Source organism: Mastacembelus armatus, chromosome 1 (assembly GCF_900324485.2).
Source record: "Mastacembelus armatus chromosome 1, fMasArm1.2, whole genome shotgun sequence".
Classification (NCBI taxonomy): domain Eukaryota; kingdom Metazoa; phylum Chordata; class Actinopteri; order Synbranchiformes; family Mastacembelidae; genus Mastacembelus; species Mastacembelus armatus.
In genome coordinates this window covers 18,826,016-18,844,874 of record NC_046633.1, presented here as the reverse complement: position 1 = coordinate 18,844,874, position 18,859 = coordinate 18,826,016, and the positions used below count along the sequence as shown (strand labels likewise).

The 18,859-nt window shown below is 38.9% G+C and overlaps 1 protein-coding gene across 1 annotated transcript; it reads left to right on the top strand.

Annotated features, from left to right (window-relative positions):
- Positions 1 to 861: 861 nt before the first annotated feature.
- hap1 (huntingtin associated protein 1) lies at positions 862 to 18,728 on the top strand. Its single transcript, XM_026303181.1, has 16 exons — positions 862 to 876; positions 959 to 1,202; positions 1,498 to 1,686; positions 9,008 to 9,084; positions 9,334 to 9,450; positions 9,548 to 9,642; positions 10,117 to 10,225; positions 10,717 to 10,795; positions 10,883 to 11,013; positions 11,202 to 11,276; positions 11,583 to 11,794; positions 14,604 to 14,822; positions 15,038 to 15,375; positions 15,726 to 15,914; positions 16,121 to 16,223; positions 17,084 to 18,728. The coding sequence occupies exons 1-16, from the start codon at positions 862 to 864 to the stop codon at positions 17,484 to 17,486; spliced, it is 2,595 nt and encodes an 864-aa protein (XP_026158966.1). The 3' UTR covers positions 17,487 to 18,728.
- The last annotated feature ends 131 nt before the right edge of the window (positions 18,729 to 18,859 follow it).

Sequence of the window (18,859 nt, the reverse complement as noted above, 5' to 3'; positions counted from 1 at the left end):
TCTTGACTGACATTTTGATTGCAGTCAAACATTTGCAGCTCAGTCAATGGAATAATACAAGTGCTAACGGCTTAAGGTGTAATTCATTCAGTATGTACTGCCTTATCTCAGCGGCACAGTGGGGCAGTGTTTGGCACTTTTGCCGCACAGCACGAAGATAGATTAGTGAACCCAAATGTCTTCATGTGTCAGCCCTGTGATAGGCTCACAATATATATATATATATATATATATATATATATCTCCATCCAGGGTCTAGATAATGGATGCGTGTACTGTCATATTATGAATGTTACAGAGATGAGGAACCTGATCTGCCTGTAGCTTCAGGCTGTAGCAACTCTATCTTTGTGACCCTAAAACCCAGACAGGAGGCCAGGCCCTGCTTTGTTTGTGGTGAAAAGCTTGTTGATCAAACAAAAGGATTGATGCAAAGAGAGTTTAGATCTCATGAAAAATAAATTCATCTTTTTCAGTTAAATAAGTAAATGTATTGGAAACTGTAGCCTAGGTCACAAGTTCAATGTTTTTCAGCATGTTCATAAAATAACAGAAAAAATATGACTGAATGAGCCACAGCAGTTCCAAATAAGATAAGGTATGTGAGTATGAGTTGTTGTTGTTATAGTTTCCCAGTTATGGATCTAATTAAATAGCTAAAGCAAAAAAATCTAAAATCTCTTTATACACAGAAAATTTTAAGAAATATTTTTAATTATATATGTTTGTTTGTCTGTTGTCATGTTGTGTTAAAGGTGTACAGTATATCCTTTCCTGCACAAAAATTTAAAGATTTTTATGTTACTTCTCTTTGTATTTTTTCTTTTTCTAGTCATATTCTTCCCATCAAGTCAGAACCAGATGCCCTGGAAGCCTGTGATTTCTCCCTGAGCCACCAGGGGGCCTCAGTTCTACAGCAGGACACAGCTTGGAGTTTGCCTTCACCTTGAACCCTTAGGTCACAGTCAAGCTGTTCCACCCTGCCTCTCATCCCTCTTCTTCCTTTCCTCCTGCTCCTCTTTCTCCTTCCTCCTGGCTCCCACAGGCCCACCTGGACTCCCCGTCAACCTTCTCCCTCCATGAGGGGCGGGGGGATGCACCGGGGGCCCTGGATGCGGACCCCCAGCCTCTTCAGTATGCTTTTCCTCAGGATATCAGGAACCTGGAACAACAATCCTGCCATGATGTGTCGACTTTGACAGGTAGGTCACATAAAAAAAATCTTAATTATAAAACAGTAAGTGGCTTATGTAAGTGTACAGATGGAAACTTCACTTATTTACTAGTTTGCAAATTGTTTTTAATGCCAGTATTTTACATGGTACAATTCATAAGAAATAGGTTTATTATTAGTAGAAGGCAGTGCAGGTGATATGTCAGCCTGCTTGTGTTTTCTAAAGTTGCTTTCTTTGTTCTTCTTTCCTCATACAAAACTCCACACACCTTTGAAACTATATACAAACACAAATGCATACATTTACACACAAACATGTGCAGATCTCTGTTCAGACCTGCCAGAGTTGGAGATAGTGAGCCTCTTATCAGAGGGTCTGCCCAACTACACTCTTCGAGCAGACAGTGTGTTTGGTTATGACAATGACGACTGGCTGCATACCCCCCTGCTGCCACAAGAAGTCGCTCTGGGACTCACACATGAGCAGATTGAGGAGACATTTAATTACTTCTGTGAGTACTGTTTTATTTCCACTGCACATAGTGTGTGCTGTGTAGTGATGCATTTACCAATGGTGGGGAATGGGTGACTACAAGGTTTTTTTTAAAACTCTACCAAATAATATCTTGAAATAGTTAGAGTTAGAGTATACAGATATTTACTCTTTGATGCATATATTCTTATTGGGCTTCTTGTGCCAAGATATTTTATAGCTGAGAAAAAAATCCCACCTAGTTTACTATACTAAGTAAAATACTACATGAATACAGATTTTGTGGTCATAATAATCTGTAGTGTGTCACAACACAAGCAGCGTATCTTCACAAGGAAGTAAATATGACAACTTGGGGGTTGTCCCAGCAGCCCACCATACTGTCTGTGTCCTTTCCAGTTTAACCTTTACACAAGTTAAAAGTTCTATTGAAAGTTAATGTATCACTTTTGATGGTTGACTGACAAATGGATCGGCATTGTATTTTGTAAAAGCTTGAACAAAATTCAGTGCCAAGTAACACATGAGGGTGTGCCCAGTTTCACAGTTGAGTGAAAACTGCCCCAAAAATGTCAACAACCTTTTACCAAAGGAACCAAACCAGTTATGAATAAGGATGGCAGTAAGAATTGAAAATCTAGAAGTTTTCTAATAGTAAGTTTCAGTCCAGTTTTTGATCGTTTCCTTAACTGTTTCACTTCATATGTATTCACTTTTTCACTTCAAGTTGTTTTCTTTTCCAAACTTCAGTCTCTGGAAAAAGATTTGTAACCACATCATCTAATTAGCATCATCTTCACAGTGCATTTACAACTGAAGAGTAGGTTGTAGTTTTCTCTGCTGACTTCATTAAATACAGTATGTGCATCCCTGTTTGTTTACATGGTTGCATCTCCAAGTGCAAACTGGATAAACAAAGTACATTCACAAGTAAAGAAAATACAGTACATGTGAAATATTTGTAAACACTATATTTTCTTTTTGCTGTCAATGTATCTATTTTGTAGACTAAACCTGATAATAACAGATTATTCAGTATTGAAAAGTTGCAACCATCGTCACTGGTGTTTGTTTGCTTGATCAGTAGGATCGTTTTGTTTTTTCCTACATCCTTATATTGTACCCAAATGAAAATGAACTGTGTTTATAATGACCTGAGTATGTTGTGCCTATTCCTGCCTTTGACACTGAGTCACAGATGTCAAATGTCAGCAAGCCGATTAACCTGTTGTCCCTTGGCTTTGTTTAGCAGTTTCCTCTTGAACTCCACAGACAGAACAGTCCCGGCAGCCACTCTGGCATCATGATGACATTGTTGGCATATTGGTTCCTGCAGCAGCCCAGACAGGGTTTTTAGTTATTTTAGATGAATTGGTTGTCCACACTTGTAGGGCTATGAGAGGTTGACATTCACACCTTAACTACCTTAAGCTAACACTAACCCTGCTCTGAAATTTACATTGAAGGGTTGTACAGTCTTCTGACATTTCAAGCATATTAAATGCTTAAATTTCCTTTTCAAATAGCATTGTAGCAATGTTTTAATATTCGGCATGGCCTCACTCTGGAATGGGTGTGACTTCCACAATATAGAGTCAGTTAATCAGTAACAGTTAATCATTGACAAATCAACATTCAGCACAGTATGAATGTGTAAATATCTGCCATATGTACTTTGCACTGATATTTCCAAAGGTTAAGGAATATGGCACTGTGGTAATTTATTATTGTGCTTGTCTATGATAATGAACCGTAATCTACATGCTTTTTTATTTCTTCTGCTCAAAAGTTAGCTTTTTTTAGTAGACTGCCTGGTGGGAGTCTAAAAAATTATAGTTTAATAATTATAATACTTTTAAGAACTTCTTAGGAAAGATCTCTTGATCTGATTTTTCACAGCAAGACGTCCTTGGTGTCCTTGGTTTACAGAGAGGATTTCATGAGATTGCGTACCCAGCCAATCCTCATGTTGCTATGAGGAGCAGAATGGACTGATGCATGCATCCATGCATATTTTAATTATTGGTATTTCACTGTATTAATCTCCCATAGCCTGTCAACATAGTTATTAATATGACATGATTATAGTTATAAAGTGATGACACCACAAATGATTTTTTGTTTGATAACATGGCAGGCATGGAGACATTTGAGAAATAATTTAAGCCACACCTAGTATGGTGAGCTGCTGCACACTGTTGGTAGAGCATGACTGATCATTAATGATCTTTAAAGTAATGATTGTTTCTGAATCAGATAAGTAATGAATGAGCACTGCGTGATTTTTGTGCAGTGCTTTACAGTATATTGATGAATGCTGTGTGCCAAAACTAGAATAGGTGGCAGTGGACCTTTCAGGGTGTTCCCTCAGACAAATATTTACCAGATCGCTGTTCGCAGAGGCTTGTACCAGTTATTATATCCTCATAATAAGTTACAGCAGTGGGTTTAGGGATGTTTTATCAAGATTTTATTGAAACTGTACCTTATTGCCTGTGTTTTCATAAGAAACTTCCACACTGAATATGTTAGTGGTTAAAGTTAATACAACGTTTATTAATCTCGGTGATATTATACCTGAAGAAGTCTGGATTAAAGCACAGGGCACTTGTCACGTATTTGCTTGTTGTTGTGGTCAAAGTACTGGAGACATTACTTCCTTATATCCTCTATTCACTTGTGTTTTGCATTGGTTTAGTACTGGTACTGGTGTTGTAATATTGCTAGAGATTAAACCATTTTTCTTGAGTTTGATTAGATTTTCACTTTAAAAAAATGTGTTTCAGGTGTAGCCTTTAAAGATTTTATTCAGCATTCTGCACTAGTAATGCAATAGCATGAAAGTTTGGTCTCTGTTGTCTCTTGTGTGCAGCTTTTGACCTTGAAAAAGTCTGTTTGAGCATAAAACTTTAATGACAAGTTAAATATTTGATAGTAGGAAACTGCTGCGTCTGGGATGAATGGGACAGACTGAGATAGGACATAAGGTATGAAGGGGTACAGCATTACTGTGGATCAGTGCTGCGCAGTAGAGTTCACCAGAAAACTTCATATTGTGATTGGATGGAATGATACAATATGGTTGTTGAAAATGTAATATTAACATTTTATCTATTTACTAAAAGTAACCATTTGATTCTCAGAACATGCAAATTGTATTTTATATAATCATAAATGTTTAGAAATTGTCCAGGAGTTGGCCCCATTAAAACAACCTTTATTTTAATATGGAAACAAATATATTTTATTAGATGGACTCCAAAGCTTGATGATATTTGTGTTTTGCTTGTGGTTTCTACATAATCATCATAATCCCAAATCAAAACACATAGAATCTCTGTAATCTCACTCACTCCACTGCCTCCATCAGACCCCTCTAAAGTGGGTGCGGCTCAGTCTGCACCAGTATTACGCAGAGCCCTCTCTCTATCCGGTGTGACGTATGTGTGGAGAATTAGAGCAACCATTGGCATGGGCAGAACCCACCATCTGCAGCATTTCAGAAGGGTGGGTGGGCTTTGTGCAGCATCCTTTTTAATTGCATCAGCTTTCACATCCTAACTAATTTTTAAACTATACGCATTTGATAATTATATTCTTGTGCTTAGACAAAGTCAATGCGATCAGTATTATCTTATCTAGCTTGTGGTTAAGATTTTTCTGCCTCCTTCACCCCTCCTTTTGTTCCTCCCCTTTTCTTACACGCTAGTGGCCAGGTGAACGGCGGCAGGCATGACGACAGATGGCCCTTACAGTCTGAGGGATTATATATTAACACCAAGCAGCTCAGATTCTCTTGCACACACAAACACTGGTGTATACACCCACTCACGTAGGCCAGCAGATATAGTTTTCACACACATGCACAGAGGCCAGCAGGATGCTAGAGACACAGCTGGCGTGTCACAGCACAGCCAACACACAGTAGAATCAGAAGAACCAGGGATTTAACCGATGGAGGGAGAGATGGAGGGCAGTTTTTCTGCAATCACAATGGAGGTGTGGAGCTCCTCGGCATCTGAGGAGGAAGAACACAAGAACACTTCCAATTTTGTGGATGAAGTAGAAGAGGAGGAGAAGAAATTCCATAACAGCAATAACAATAATAGCAACAACAATGACAGCCTTTGCAGGGAGGTGACACAAGGTGAGATGAGGCAGTGTGTGACGAGCTTGAGAAAAAGGAATGGCAGGTAGTATGCAGAGACTCATCAATGAAATACTGAACCCATGCACAAACCAGGGTGAGAGAAAGTGTGGAAAAAATGAAATCTAAAGGAAGATGTGTAAAATGTTAGTATCATTATTATGATTTTGTGCAACTCTTAATATTGCTGTCTGGTCTGTCTTGTGTTGTATGCTGTATTGTCAAGGTCTGTATTATCTAAGTGCATTAATACTTTATAGTGCACTGCATGTACTGAGTGCAGGGTCCAGTGAAGTCATTGAAAATACATCACGTCAATGAAATGCTTTTTTGCAGCGCTTGTCATAAAGGATCCCTCGGTTTGGCATGAAAGGGCAACAACTAATATAAAGTTTTAAAATACATTAAACTAGAGTATTTCCTCTAGATGTGGTGAAGGTCACTGAGCCTGTGTGTGCATGTGTCCACGGATGCTGCAGCAGCCCAACCAAGCTCTGTGTACATGTTGTCATTGGCACCACTGTGATGTGTGTGTTCTCTTGTGCTGCTACTGTTATAGGGAGGTCAAAGCCATAAAATTAGGCAACTGTATGTTAATGCTACAGTTTTTGTTTTGGGGATTTTTTTTCCTCCTTGGGATCTTTTATGTAGTTAAAAATGATTTTCTTGGAGCTCATCGTTGCCTGTCTGATGCTCATAACATGATACATGTTGTAAGTATGCCTGAGTCAACAACATTCATCCATAGGGACAGTATTGGAATAGCACTTTAGGTTAGCTACCTGGATTTAGTTCAACTCAGACCCTAAGACCTCTTGTTGGCATTGTGTTATCTTTGCCCTTCATCCAGTAGTTAGGTCAAGTGGAAATGGATCAAGTGTTTTGGTAGGGGACATTTGGTGCATGCACAGTTTAGGTTCTTGCTGACAGAAACGTTCCCTTACCTGGATTCATGATGTACAATGTCCAAAATAAACTTATAGTTAAATGACTATGAATTACAGAAATGCACTCCATGTAAGTAATCCACAGCGGCTCTAATTTTCTTTGTTACTTTGCACAGAGTGTCATGAGACGAAATCTCCTGAAGGCATTGCATGCATCAATTTAAATAACTTCAGTTGTTTGGAGTACATAGTGTCTGTGAGAGTGGCTAGGTAACAGGATAGCATGCAAAATCTGATGCTGATTTGTCTTTGATTCAAGTGCTACAATCCACTTTAAGTACAATAGGATTTAAGGACATTGAAGTATTTTCTGACTAACCTTTCTTTATTTATAGAATGTATTGACAGTGAAACAATTAGCCTTTCAGTGTAGATAATTGCAAGCAGTTAGACCTGTAGTTTAAGTTCTAAGTTATTTAATAAATGTTGATAACCAACTAGCAAGAGCTTATCGTATTATCACAAATAAACATGTTGACAGTCTTGGCAATTTAGCCGTTCGAGGTGGATTGTATGAGTACTTTACTTCTATTATGCCTTTACAAAGAGTAGGTTTTTAGCAGTGCACTGAGCAAAATGAATGTAGAGTGAAGTGTCAGAGTTAATTTATTTTCTGGGTAGATTTAGATAATTTAGAACATATTTAGATCATAACACATGACCCTCATTAGCAGGTGGTGTTTGCCCAGTTGTCATAGAATTGCAGATGTTTTCAATTTCATGCTTTTTGAATAAGACTGTGACGTGCTCAGTTTTGGCTTTTCAGATCTGTGGAATATTTTATGATTTATAATTGAAGATGATGATGAATGACAGTATCCATGACCTGCTTCCTGAAGCCAAGGTTGGCCCAACAATATCCTATTTGAAATTTGGTACTGACGTTTGTTTGGCCTGCTGCAGAGCGAAAAATTACAGATTGATTTTGACATAGTGTTTTCTGCTCTCCCGGCATTTGTCATGCACGGGTTCAAATGTGTTTCTTATGATACTGTGCCCTATCACTCTACATTTTTGTTTTTGTCTTTATTTAATGAGAATGAAGAAGCTCTGCCATTTTGTTATGCAGCCATAGTTTACAGTGCAATACTTCAGCTCAAGGTTAGATTCTTTCCATTAGGCTGATTAGACACTGATACAGCGATCTAGTTGTTGTTTCCAGGCCAAGTTCGTGGACCTCAATCTAATTACTTTGCTGTATGGCAACTTCCCATCACTTTAGTCCGGCTAAGATTTCTGCTGAAGTGACACAAAGTATTTTAGTTTAGAGTTATTCAGAATGGCATGCAAGTCCAGGAAAATTCTGGATATCCTTAAACTATAACCTTTGAATTTCTGATGAATGTGGACAATTATCAGAAAAAAAAGGAGGTTTACATTATAACATTTGAATCATGCAGAATACATGAAGTGATTCAGTTAAGAACCTGTCCACATCAATAATAGATTGGTCTGAACTGAGTACATCTTATCAATCTTCCATACCTCCTAATGAGTCGGAAGTGGCCCTAAACAAATTGTTTTCCAGGATGTAAACAAAGTTTGAGGTCAGTAGCCAGTCACTGTTATCCTTTCAATGCTGTACATCTCCTGTTGGGTGAGACTGTCAGGGCTAAACTTTGCCAGGTCTCTTATTGAGCTATCTTGGTATTCAGGAGAACCAGGTGTTTATTGGTGTCTTATCTGGGCTAAAAAGGATGACGCTAAGAGGATTAGTATCTGGCTGACCACTTAGAGACGTTGTAGTCTGCAGCTCTGAAAACTTAAACGGGGAACGAGCTCTAATGGGTGTCATTCATACAGATTCTGTTTTCAGTCTGTATTGTTGTTGTTGCAGAGTCATATTAAATAATACATTTTGACAAGGGTGTGTTAGGGCAGGCTTTCTTTCTCCACCTGTTTACATGATTATGAAGTCATATCAGTTTTATAATCTGTCTGAAAATGCAGCAAAAAAGCAAGAAACTTTTAATACAAAATCAAAGGGAAAGAGACTTAACAGCATCAAGGGCAAGTGATTGGATCACCAATGTATTCTGTAAACTACAGTACCTTATCACCAACAGCAAAATTACCCAAATTACTAACCGTTTAAGAGGATTCAAACATGCAAGAGATAAATGAAAATGTAAGCTACAACACTTGCTCATAATCTGCTCATCATCATATTTAGCAGGGCTGTTTTGTTGCAGTATCTGTTTTGTGTCATCTTCAGTTTTGTGTCCCTCTGTCCCTCCTCCCTTTAGTGCTGTGCTCAGACAGAGTGGGCCAAGTCACCAAGACGTATCACGACATTAAAGCTGTCACCCACCTGCTGGAGGAGGTAAGAGAGAGACACACAGCAGATGAAGAGGATTTAAAGGGGATTAAGTTTATCTGCCTCACTGACTAGTTTGTCACCCTTTTTAGCACTCATATTTCTGTCAAGGCCATCTGTGGAAAGTAATTTATAACTTGATCAGAAGTGTTCGTTTCCTGAATTTCTAATTATGTAACGAAATAAAATATAAATGTGCTATATCATCATTGTATTGTTCAGGAAAATAACCTCAGTACTTCTCTCACTGCACAGAAAGAACGGGATCTGGAGTTAGCAGCACGGATTGGTCAGTCCCTCCTCAAACAAAACAAGGAACTAACAGCACGCAATGGAATGCTGGATGAACAGCTTGAAATTGCGAAAGAGGAGGTATAAAATAAAAGAAAAACAACAACCTTGTAGTACAACAGTGATCTGCATTATATTATGGTCTGCTGAAGTCAAGTGATCATGACTTATTTTCTAGATTGCTCAACTTCGTCATGAGCTCCAAATGCGAGATGACCTCCTTCAGTTCTACGCAAGCACTGAGGAGATGGAGAACGCTGAATCGCACTCACCGTGAGTGTGTTACAGCATGCACATGTACATACAGAGGTTTAGGAATAACCACTGGAAATATTTTGCTTAAGAAAAACTTAAAGTATTTAGCTTGTTTTTTAAAAAAAGTGTAGGTTTATGACTAAGTCTAGATATGGGATAAACAGTACACAGTCTGTTTGTGACTAAACATATGTGAGAAATATTATCCCTGTTCATTAATGATATTTCTTAATGCAGTTGGTCACCTTGGTATTGAAGGTGTAATAAATACTTTAAAACCAATTACAGTAAATGCAATGTCAGGTTGTTTTCTCCAGTTGCCTAAAATTGGCATTTGTCTGTTCAGCTGTTTAAGTACATTTTCATTCAGGCATTTTCTGCCACTGGATTGAATATCAAACTAAATAAAGAACTTACCTGTAAAGGTAATTTTTTTTTCAATGGAGTAAAAAGGTGGCTTTTCTAATGCAGACACATTTTTTTGTCTTGTAGACTGAAAAGGAATGAATCGTGCAGCTCTCTCAGCAACTTTGTTCACTACGACTTCCTGCAGCAGAAACTGAAAGGTTTAGAGGAGGAGAACCGCAAACTGAGACTAGAGGTAAGTTAGAATAAAATGAAAGGACAGTTGCTCTTACATACAAAATGAAATAACACACTTTAACAGAATGTCATCATATTTTTTTATGGTCAGTTTAAATATTAGATTTTAACATTGTTTTAAACCACTTGCTATACTCTATTTTATTCCTAAAGAGCTGAAAATCATTAATACACTAACATTTATTTGCAAAAAACAGTTTGAAAATAACAAATATATTTTAAACAATCTTGTTACACACTTCATACTGCAATCTAATGTGTTTCTAAGGAGAAGTCATTAAGTTTTCAGGGTAATAACACCTACAAGCTTTGGTCTGTGTTACAAGTTAAGTCTGAAGCAGGTTTGCAGCTGAATTTAACACATGCATGAAATGAAACTACTCAATGACTCACAAAATGTCTAGTTCAGTTTAATGCAGGATAATAGAGTTATGTGTATTATTTCAGTATCTTATCCTTAAATTAAAAATGACATTTCAACATTAACAGGCCAGTGAGCTCACAACAGAGACGACCAACTATGAGGAGCAAGAACAGGAGCTGATGATGGTGTGTGTGGAAGAGCTCTGTAAGTGTCACAGTCTTGTTTAACTATATGGGAATAACGTAGCTGTCAATCAGAGACAGGCGCATTTATCAGACCTGTGTGTTTCAGCATCTGTCAATAAACAGGTGGTCGACCTGTCAGAGGAGCTAGCACGGAGAGTAGAGGACTCTGTCCGACAGCAGGAGGAGATCAGCTCGCTGCTAGCTCAGATTGTTGACCTGCAGGCCCGCTGCAAAGGGGTGAGTGACACGCACACACACACACACACACACACACACACACATACACTCACACTCACACACATTCTCCAGGAGTTCTGTAATAGATATCATTAAATGCCTACCTTTATTGTCAAACATTTCCATTGCATTTCAATAATGGATTAATGTCTAATCAGAGTAAAACTCTGTTTGCTCTGTCCCTTTAGCTCACCCATGAGAATGAGGAGCTGAACCAACACCTGAGTGCCTCCCGTGAGAGCCAGCTAAAACTTAAATCAGAGGTAAGACACTTGCTCTTAAGTATTCCCACTGACTTCAGAAACATTAGATTATGGTCTTTTCACAAGCATATTTCCATTATTTTCCTTAAATGCCTGAACAGTTGTCAAGATGACACAGAAGCCTGAAATGTAGACCTTTGTAAAGTCAACTTTTAGTAATTCCCTGGAGTATAATTATGGGTAAACCACAATGTGGTGGATGCAAAGAAATGCGGAAACAGAAAAGTTGTGTGCATTGTGAGTGTTACAGTGTAGTATGTTCTTTTTGCCTTGCAGTTTGACTGATTTGCCTCCCTCTGTCTGCAGCTTAAGGACCTGCAGGACAAGTACTCAGAGTGTGAGGACATGCTCCATGAGGCCCGGGAGGACATTAAAAACCTGCGAAACAAGAGCTTACCCAACAGCACGGTGCAGCGGTACACTGCACTGGCCTCTGTCCTCCCCATGGACTCACTGGCAGCTGAGATAGAAGGCACCTTCCGCAAAGGCCTGGACACCCCGGCTCCCTCAGAGTACAAGTGAGTCTGTGTACTGTCATCTCTAGGGCACTGTGCTTGAATTTCTCTGAACCATTCGCATAGACAGATAATGTATGATATTAATAAGTCATTGTCTAAAGTTGTCCCCTTTTGTCTTCTGGAGAAGCTTTTTCTTATTGTGCAGTCAATCACAAAACCAGGACCCATCAGAAACAGTCATGAGCCGCGTGTGTGTGCGTGTGCGTGTGTGCACATGCACATGTGAATTAAGGAGGAAACTAACTAGGGTATACAGACAGACAGCAGTAAATGGGCTATGTTGCACGACTGGTTTTTGAGACTTTTTCCACTGTGAAAACTTATTGTTTTGAAATAAGTTTTATAATAATTGAAAAAAACTTCAGCCTCACTACAGCAGCTGTACAATGTTGTGTATTTTTATCAGGGCATTGTGTTTAGCTTGAGTTAATACAAACTGAGCGGTAATAAGGTTGAGTATGAATTGGGTGACATAAGTACTACTATTATTTATTCCTCAAATTGTGGTGTGTTAGACAGTAGTTATGATTTGTGGACTTTCAAAAGTTGATACCAATATAATATTTTAAACGTAATAACATTGAAAATATTTAGCTAAATATATTAGTATTAGTTAAAACTACTTCCACAAACAACATTGATGAAGATGATGATACAGTGATTTAATAATAATGATAATAGTAGTAGTGTCATAAATAAAAATATATTAGTAACAGCAGTAGAGTGTATAAATCAGCCATGAGCAGTTTAGGCTTTGACACTTTATGTACATATTGCTGGTAATGCTGCTGTACTATATTAATATAAATGTTTTTAATGCAGGACTTTTATTAGTGATTGAGTTATTTTTACTTTTACTTTTACTAAAGTAATAAATCTGAGTAGCTCTTCCTGCCTCTGCTGATCTGGGACAGTTGTTCGTATGGTCATCATATATACGCTGTAACAACATTATGTTGTGTTAGATTGTGTGAGAAAAAGGAGAGGACCAATAGGAGTCAGAGATTAAAACATTGAACATTACTTTTTTATTTAATTTTTCTTTATTCCTTGTAAACAGGAATTTTTTCTATCTTTTGATGCATTGTCCTGAAAAACCAGAAGTACAGAACAGACTATTTTTTAATTTTGCTATCCATTGATGATTCTGAACAATTTGCTAAGGATGAATGAGCCTTTTTTCCAAAGCAGAATGATCACTGTGAAGTTAAAAACCAGCAAACCTTTATCCAGCTCCTCCCTGAGACTGACTTCAAGCACCTCACATTTTATTTTCCACCTTCTCTCACTCTGGCAATGAGCATCTTCTTTCTGGTTCATTCTGACCACAGTCTGTGAATGTTTCTTTGCGAGAGCCTGCCGGATTCTTTTATTCTCTTTCATCTCAGTGTCCTTCAGAACCTTCTCCAACCTTTTGACCTCACTTCTAGCCATGCTGCATCTCCTCCTGAGAACACGTTGTAGTTGTTTGTTTTTGTAAAGGAGTTTTTGCCTCTCCTTCAACCATTTGAACTCCCTGTGCTTGAGATACTTAACCCGATTCCTCAGTGTGCTGTTGGTTGAGGCCAGCTTCTTGTTGGTTTCCTTAGCAAACTGAAAAGCTTGTCTAAGTGAATGTACTTGTTTGTTTACAGCTGGTCTGGAGCCATGTTGGATGTGTTGTTGGGCAGTATTACTATACTGCTTGTTGTAATAGACATAAACATACAAATAGTGTGTCAAACATACTCAGTAAATTCAACATAGCTCATCTATTTGAGTCAGGTGACACATCTTACCTTGTATATTCTCCTGAGTCTGCCTGTCATACTGAGCATATTTAGTGTGTGAAGAAGTAGGTATCTAGGTGATGGTGCTGAAGGTGCCAGATGAAGTGTTTCTGTTTTTGTTGATGTTTGAATTTGTATGCTTTGGAACTTTTTTTAATTCTAGAGTTAAGACTCAGTTTATTCTTAAGACCACAGGCTCCAGTTAGTAGGTCTTTGGAGCTGTGATCACACATGCGTCACTGTTGACCAGCGTCACAACAGTGTAGGACACTGAATATCTTTGCTTTTTCTGACCATTTCACTGCACTTTAGTTTTGTTTTCTCAAACTGTTGTTTCTAAGCTTAAGAACAGACATGGATTAAAGGCCCTGAAAACCTGTTTTGTTAATCAGCTTTTTACAATAATAAAGTTCTTTCACAAGAGATTTCTGTGCACGTTTCATGATATAGTGTCACCTGAATGAAAAATGTATGATATTTTTGGGGCTTGTTTGTTTATGCTGTCACCCTCCTCGTGAAGCAGATTAACAGCATTTTTATTGTTAAATACTTCCTAAGGACTGTGTAGCTTCCTAAGGTTGTAGCTTATTTACTTATGAATTTATCAATGCTGAGAAATACTCGAAAATACTTACTTACATACTTATTTCCTTTCAGGGATTAATAAAGTTTATCTCATCTTATCTCAAATACTTTGTTATGAGATTAGCTGAGTCAATGTAGATTATACAAATAGTCATTATGCCCCATAAGTTTGAGTGAGTGCCCTAACAAACTGAATGAGCATGACACCCTTGGAGCATCTCTTTTCAGTCTTTACTACCTTTCCCTACTGTAAAAGAAAACATAAATAATTAACTATATGCTGTACAGAATTTTTGTTGGTTCTCTATAAGTGATGTTGTTGCAGTTTTGTTGCTGCAGCTTCTAAAGAGACTAATTGCATTTGGGTTTATATGGTAAATTTGTTTTTTAGATGATGGTCTGTGAACATCGTAGTGCAATTTGATGACCACTTCTACCCTGTTTTCACCCGGCAGGAACCACCCATGGCGTGTGTTTGAAACAGTGAAGGTGGTGAACAAGGCTGGGAAGCTGCGCTCTAGGTGTCACTCCCCAGGGCTACCAGGCTCCAGCCCATTGTCTGTCCAATCCAGTTGCACCAGCACCCCCCGAACCAGCTACTACGGCTCGGACAATGCCAGCCTTACTCTGGAAGACAAGCCCAGCTCCAATAATGCTCAGAAAGATGACAGCAGGTGAGTTTTAGAGTGCAGGCGCGCACATACTATTATATCAAATGGAAAATTTCACATTGAAGATAAATTTCTCTTCCTGCAACATGGCAGATTTGGTATTTTTGGCAACCTGACGAAATAATTAACTTAATAAACAAAATGTGTTTATAATGATTTCTCTACAAAAAGTCCCTGGGATCGAGGCAGGTTTAACATGGTCCATCTTCACCTTGTAGTGTTAGTGGTCCCAAGCGTCTGGGCCAGCCAGGCACACCTGGAGGTCAGGACCTTGAAGCTGCTTTGTGCAGCCTGTCAGCCCGCCAGCAGAGCCACTCTTCTGAGCGGCCTTTCTTTGACGTTGAGCGTGAGCGAAAGCTTTGTGCCTTGGCTGCAAACTGTGAGGACGGAGACGGTTCCAGTGGTTTCCTGACACCAAATGACAGCATGACTTCCAGTTCTGCAGCATCAACAGGCACCAACTACTCCAATGGAAGCTCGCAACACTCCTGCGGCTCCTCTGGAGGATCCAGGTCCTACCTGCCCGACCGCCTGCAAATCGTCAAACCTCTGGAAGGTAAAGCATAGTGTATTGTCAGTTTCTCAGACCCAGTTCATCACGATGAAGCATTAGAAAGTGGTAATGGTAAAAATCCAAACAGGATGAACAAAGATGTCTGGTCATTGTTGACATTGTTCAATGATACTGATCAGAGCCACAGCTGCAAAGCTTGTAAATTTAAATTTTAAAAAGTGAAATCACAATTAAAATCTAATTAAATGCACAAACTAAGTGCACATCTACTTTTGACTTTTTTAAGGTCAAGAGAAAAGCAATCACAAATAAGTCATAGTTTTTTCTAATGTAACTCTGTTGTGTTAGGACATACAACACTTAACCACAGTTCACTCCAAAATCATCACCAGGCTCGGTGACTCTGCACCAGTGGCAGCAGCTGGCCAAGCCAAACCTGGGAGGTATCCTGCATCCACGTCCTGGCGTCCTGACTAAAGACTTCAGGGAGCTGGAGGTTGACATACAGCACGTATACAGCCTGAATGACCTGGAGGAGGATGAACCGGACCTATCGCAGCTCTCTGGACCACATGGCATGGGTAAGACACATGCACATGTTAGTTTCATTGTCATTCCAATTCACTTCATTAAATCCTCTCTAAAATCCTAAAATCCTAAAATTTCCTGCTTTAAATATTAAAATATTTAAGATTGCATTTGCTTCATTGACTTTGGTAGTTTGTCAATAAATATGTGTTTTCGTTTATGTGTAAAACATGCCCTTTCTCCCTCCATGACCTCCCAGTCTCACCATCCAGTCCCAGCCACCCTCAGACTTCCCCCACACATACCATTATCACCTGCCGAACCCTCCAACCCTCCCTCCCCACCTCTTCCATCTGCACTAGGTAAGAATACTGTGAACCTATATTTTAGCACTGCGTTGGAGGGGTTTTTTAGCTGTGCTGTGTTGTCTTTTTGTACTCATGCAGGACCTGAATTACTCTTACACTGAACAAGGAACTCCTGAAAAAGGCTATTTTATGTTTTGTGTTAAGCTCAACTTCTTTCAAATCAGTAAATGTTGGTTTTCTTTTCCCCACCCCGCTGCTTTTTTTCTTTCTTAACTTTTGCTCTTTACTCCCACAGTGGCAGAAAACCTCTGTCCAGGCTCTTTTTCCAACTCTAGAAGGAGCAAAGTAAGAGTTAGGGGTTTTATGGATGCACACTGAATGCTCAATTAACATCCTCACAGTAACAACATAGGCATAGTACCCTTAAAGTACAATTACAGGAGACTTTGAGCCTAACGTTTTCAAAAGAAGGTCTTTCTATAATGTCTGAGGTTCAGATGGCAAAAGTTATTTATGGTCTGTACTGTGCTTCTGTAAGTATATTGTCTACTAACATTTGACTTGACGGTGTTGAGCTGTTGGATCTGCTCTAACCTGATTGCACTGCCTTCATATTTTTGGCTCATTACACTACATGTTTTAATGTCTCTTTCTCTTTTGTATGTTTTCATCTTAGCAAACCGCCAGATCCTGTTTTCTCAGCACTGCTAACATCAGCAGTGATAGATACTAACAACAAATATACTGACTCAGGCTGTTTACGTCATCATTTTGTGTGTGTGTGTGTGTGTGTGTGTGTGTGTGTGTGCGCGCGCGCACGTGCATGGTTGTTTTTAAAAAAAAAAAGCAGTTTTTTTTTTTAAATCTCATGTCATAGTTTCTGTTTTTAATAATCATTTTTTTCCTGTTTGCAGCCTTCACTCTTTCGGCCTGCCATCTTGTCGGAACTGTGAGCACGTGAGCACTTCAACTTCCTCCCACCTGCAGCACTTTGACTTCAGAGGCCAGACCACCATCACCTCCACCATTAACACAGCCACTTCGTCACTGGGACTCCTTCAGCTGCTGCAAAAACGCGGCATCTCGGCCTCTCTTTATCCCCACCACAGTCTGCATTACAGTTATAATACAAAACCTCAGTTCGTCACAGAAAAACACAAAGGTGGTGGTCCACCGTCGGACAAAGACGGAAGAAGGAACATTTTCAGCTTGAACTTAGTGGGAAAGCTACACAGTCTTGGTTTGCACAGAGTGGCAGCCTGGGGGATGGCGGCTTGTAATGGCAAAGACAGACAGCAAAGGTCTGATGAGGGCTGACCCAGCACCTAGTCCTCTCTCATTCACCATAGTGACTTTGCATCAAGCCATGTGATTCCCACTGAGCAGTTCAGGCCCCACAGCACTGGTGTCTCGAAAACAAAAGCCACAGAATGTAGAGCCATAGTTTGGGTTGTTGGCTGTAATACAATACTCTTCTTTTCTATATGCTTGTATGCAGTAGATAAATTGTTGTGGGTGACATCTTCATCTCAGGACAATCACCAGTGCATTTGACTGACACATTGCTTCTTTTACCTTTTATACTGCCATTTTACAGTGTTCCCTGTCACTGTTTTTAAAAAAAAACAAACCTCATCCTCATCGTCTTTTTTTAGTTTCCAAAGTGAAACATCACTTCTATAGTATGTATATAAGAAAGCTGTCATTTGGGAAAGACTGTAGTAAATTATTATGAGTTAAAACCACAAACCAAACCAATGCTGTCTCTCTAAAATCTTTCAAATGCACTAAACTATGCTCTGGTCTTCCTGCTTTTCAGCTGCTACCTTAAAAAAAAAAAGCATGTTTTATATAAGATTGTAAAGTATCTTGAATTAAACACTTTAGAAATTGATCAAGAAGCACTGCGATGATATCTGTGCCAAACTGGGACAGATGATACACTGACTGAACTAAATAATGCTGACTGGCCTACAGTCCATTACCTGCTTTCACATAGCACACGCTGTTATGGCTGCATAATGTACACCAGCACCTGTGAGCTGCTGACATATTTCACTTCATGGGTTCATTATCCTGAGCCCAACCTCACCAAATACAATAGTGCATTAAAGAAGAATGAGATTTTTAGATACAATATGTGTATTTACTGTTGATTTTGAGATGAAGTCTTGTGTATAAATCTGCTGTATCTCATGTCATCGGGGACTTTTGAAGCCACCGAGATATAAATTAAATCAAAATAATTTGGGGCATTCGGAAATGAATTCTCCATCAAGTTAATGGGAACGCATATTTAAAGACGAGAGTGGTCATAATTCTTTTACCAGCATGTTTCTTTCTGAATCAGTCAACTAAAAAAAAGGGCATAGGATACTGAGGAAGAAAAAGGGAAGAAATCATAAATTCATGTTATGATCATTTGTGTTCAACTTTAATCAACTAAGCCAGTTTCTCTGCACTACTGTTTGCTGTAGTCTGTGTTAGCATCACTGCTGTACATGTTGATGTGTGTATAAATTGTACAACCTGTCAATAAAAACTTTGCTTTTGATCCAGGACAGTTTTCAACGTTGATCGATCCACAGCAAGACAGCAGTGTGTATGGAATGAAGACATGAAATTATCGTGATAATTCTGCAAAACAGTTTTATTTATTGCCTGAATAGAAAATCTGAACAAGCAGCAGT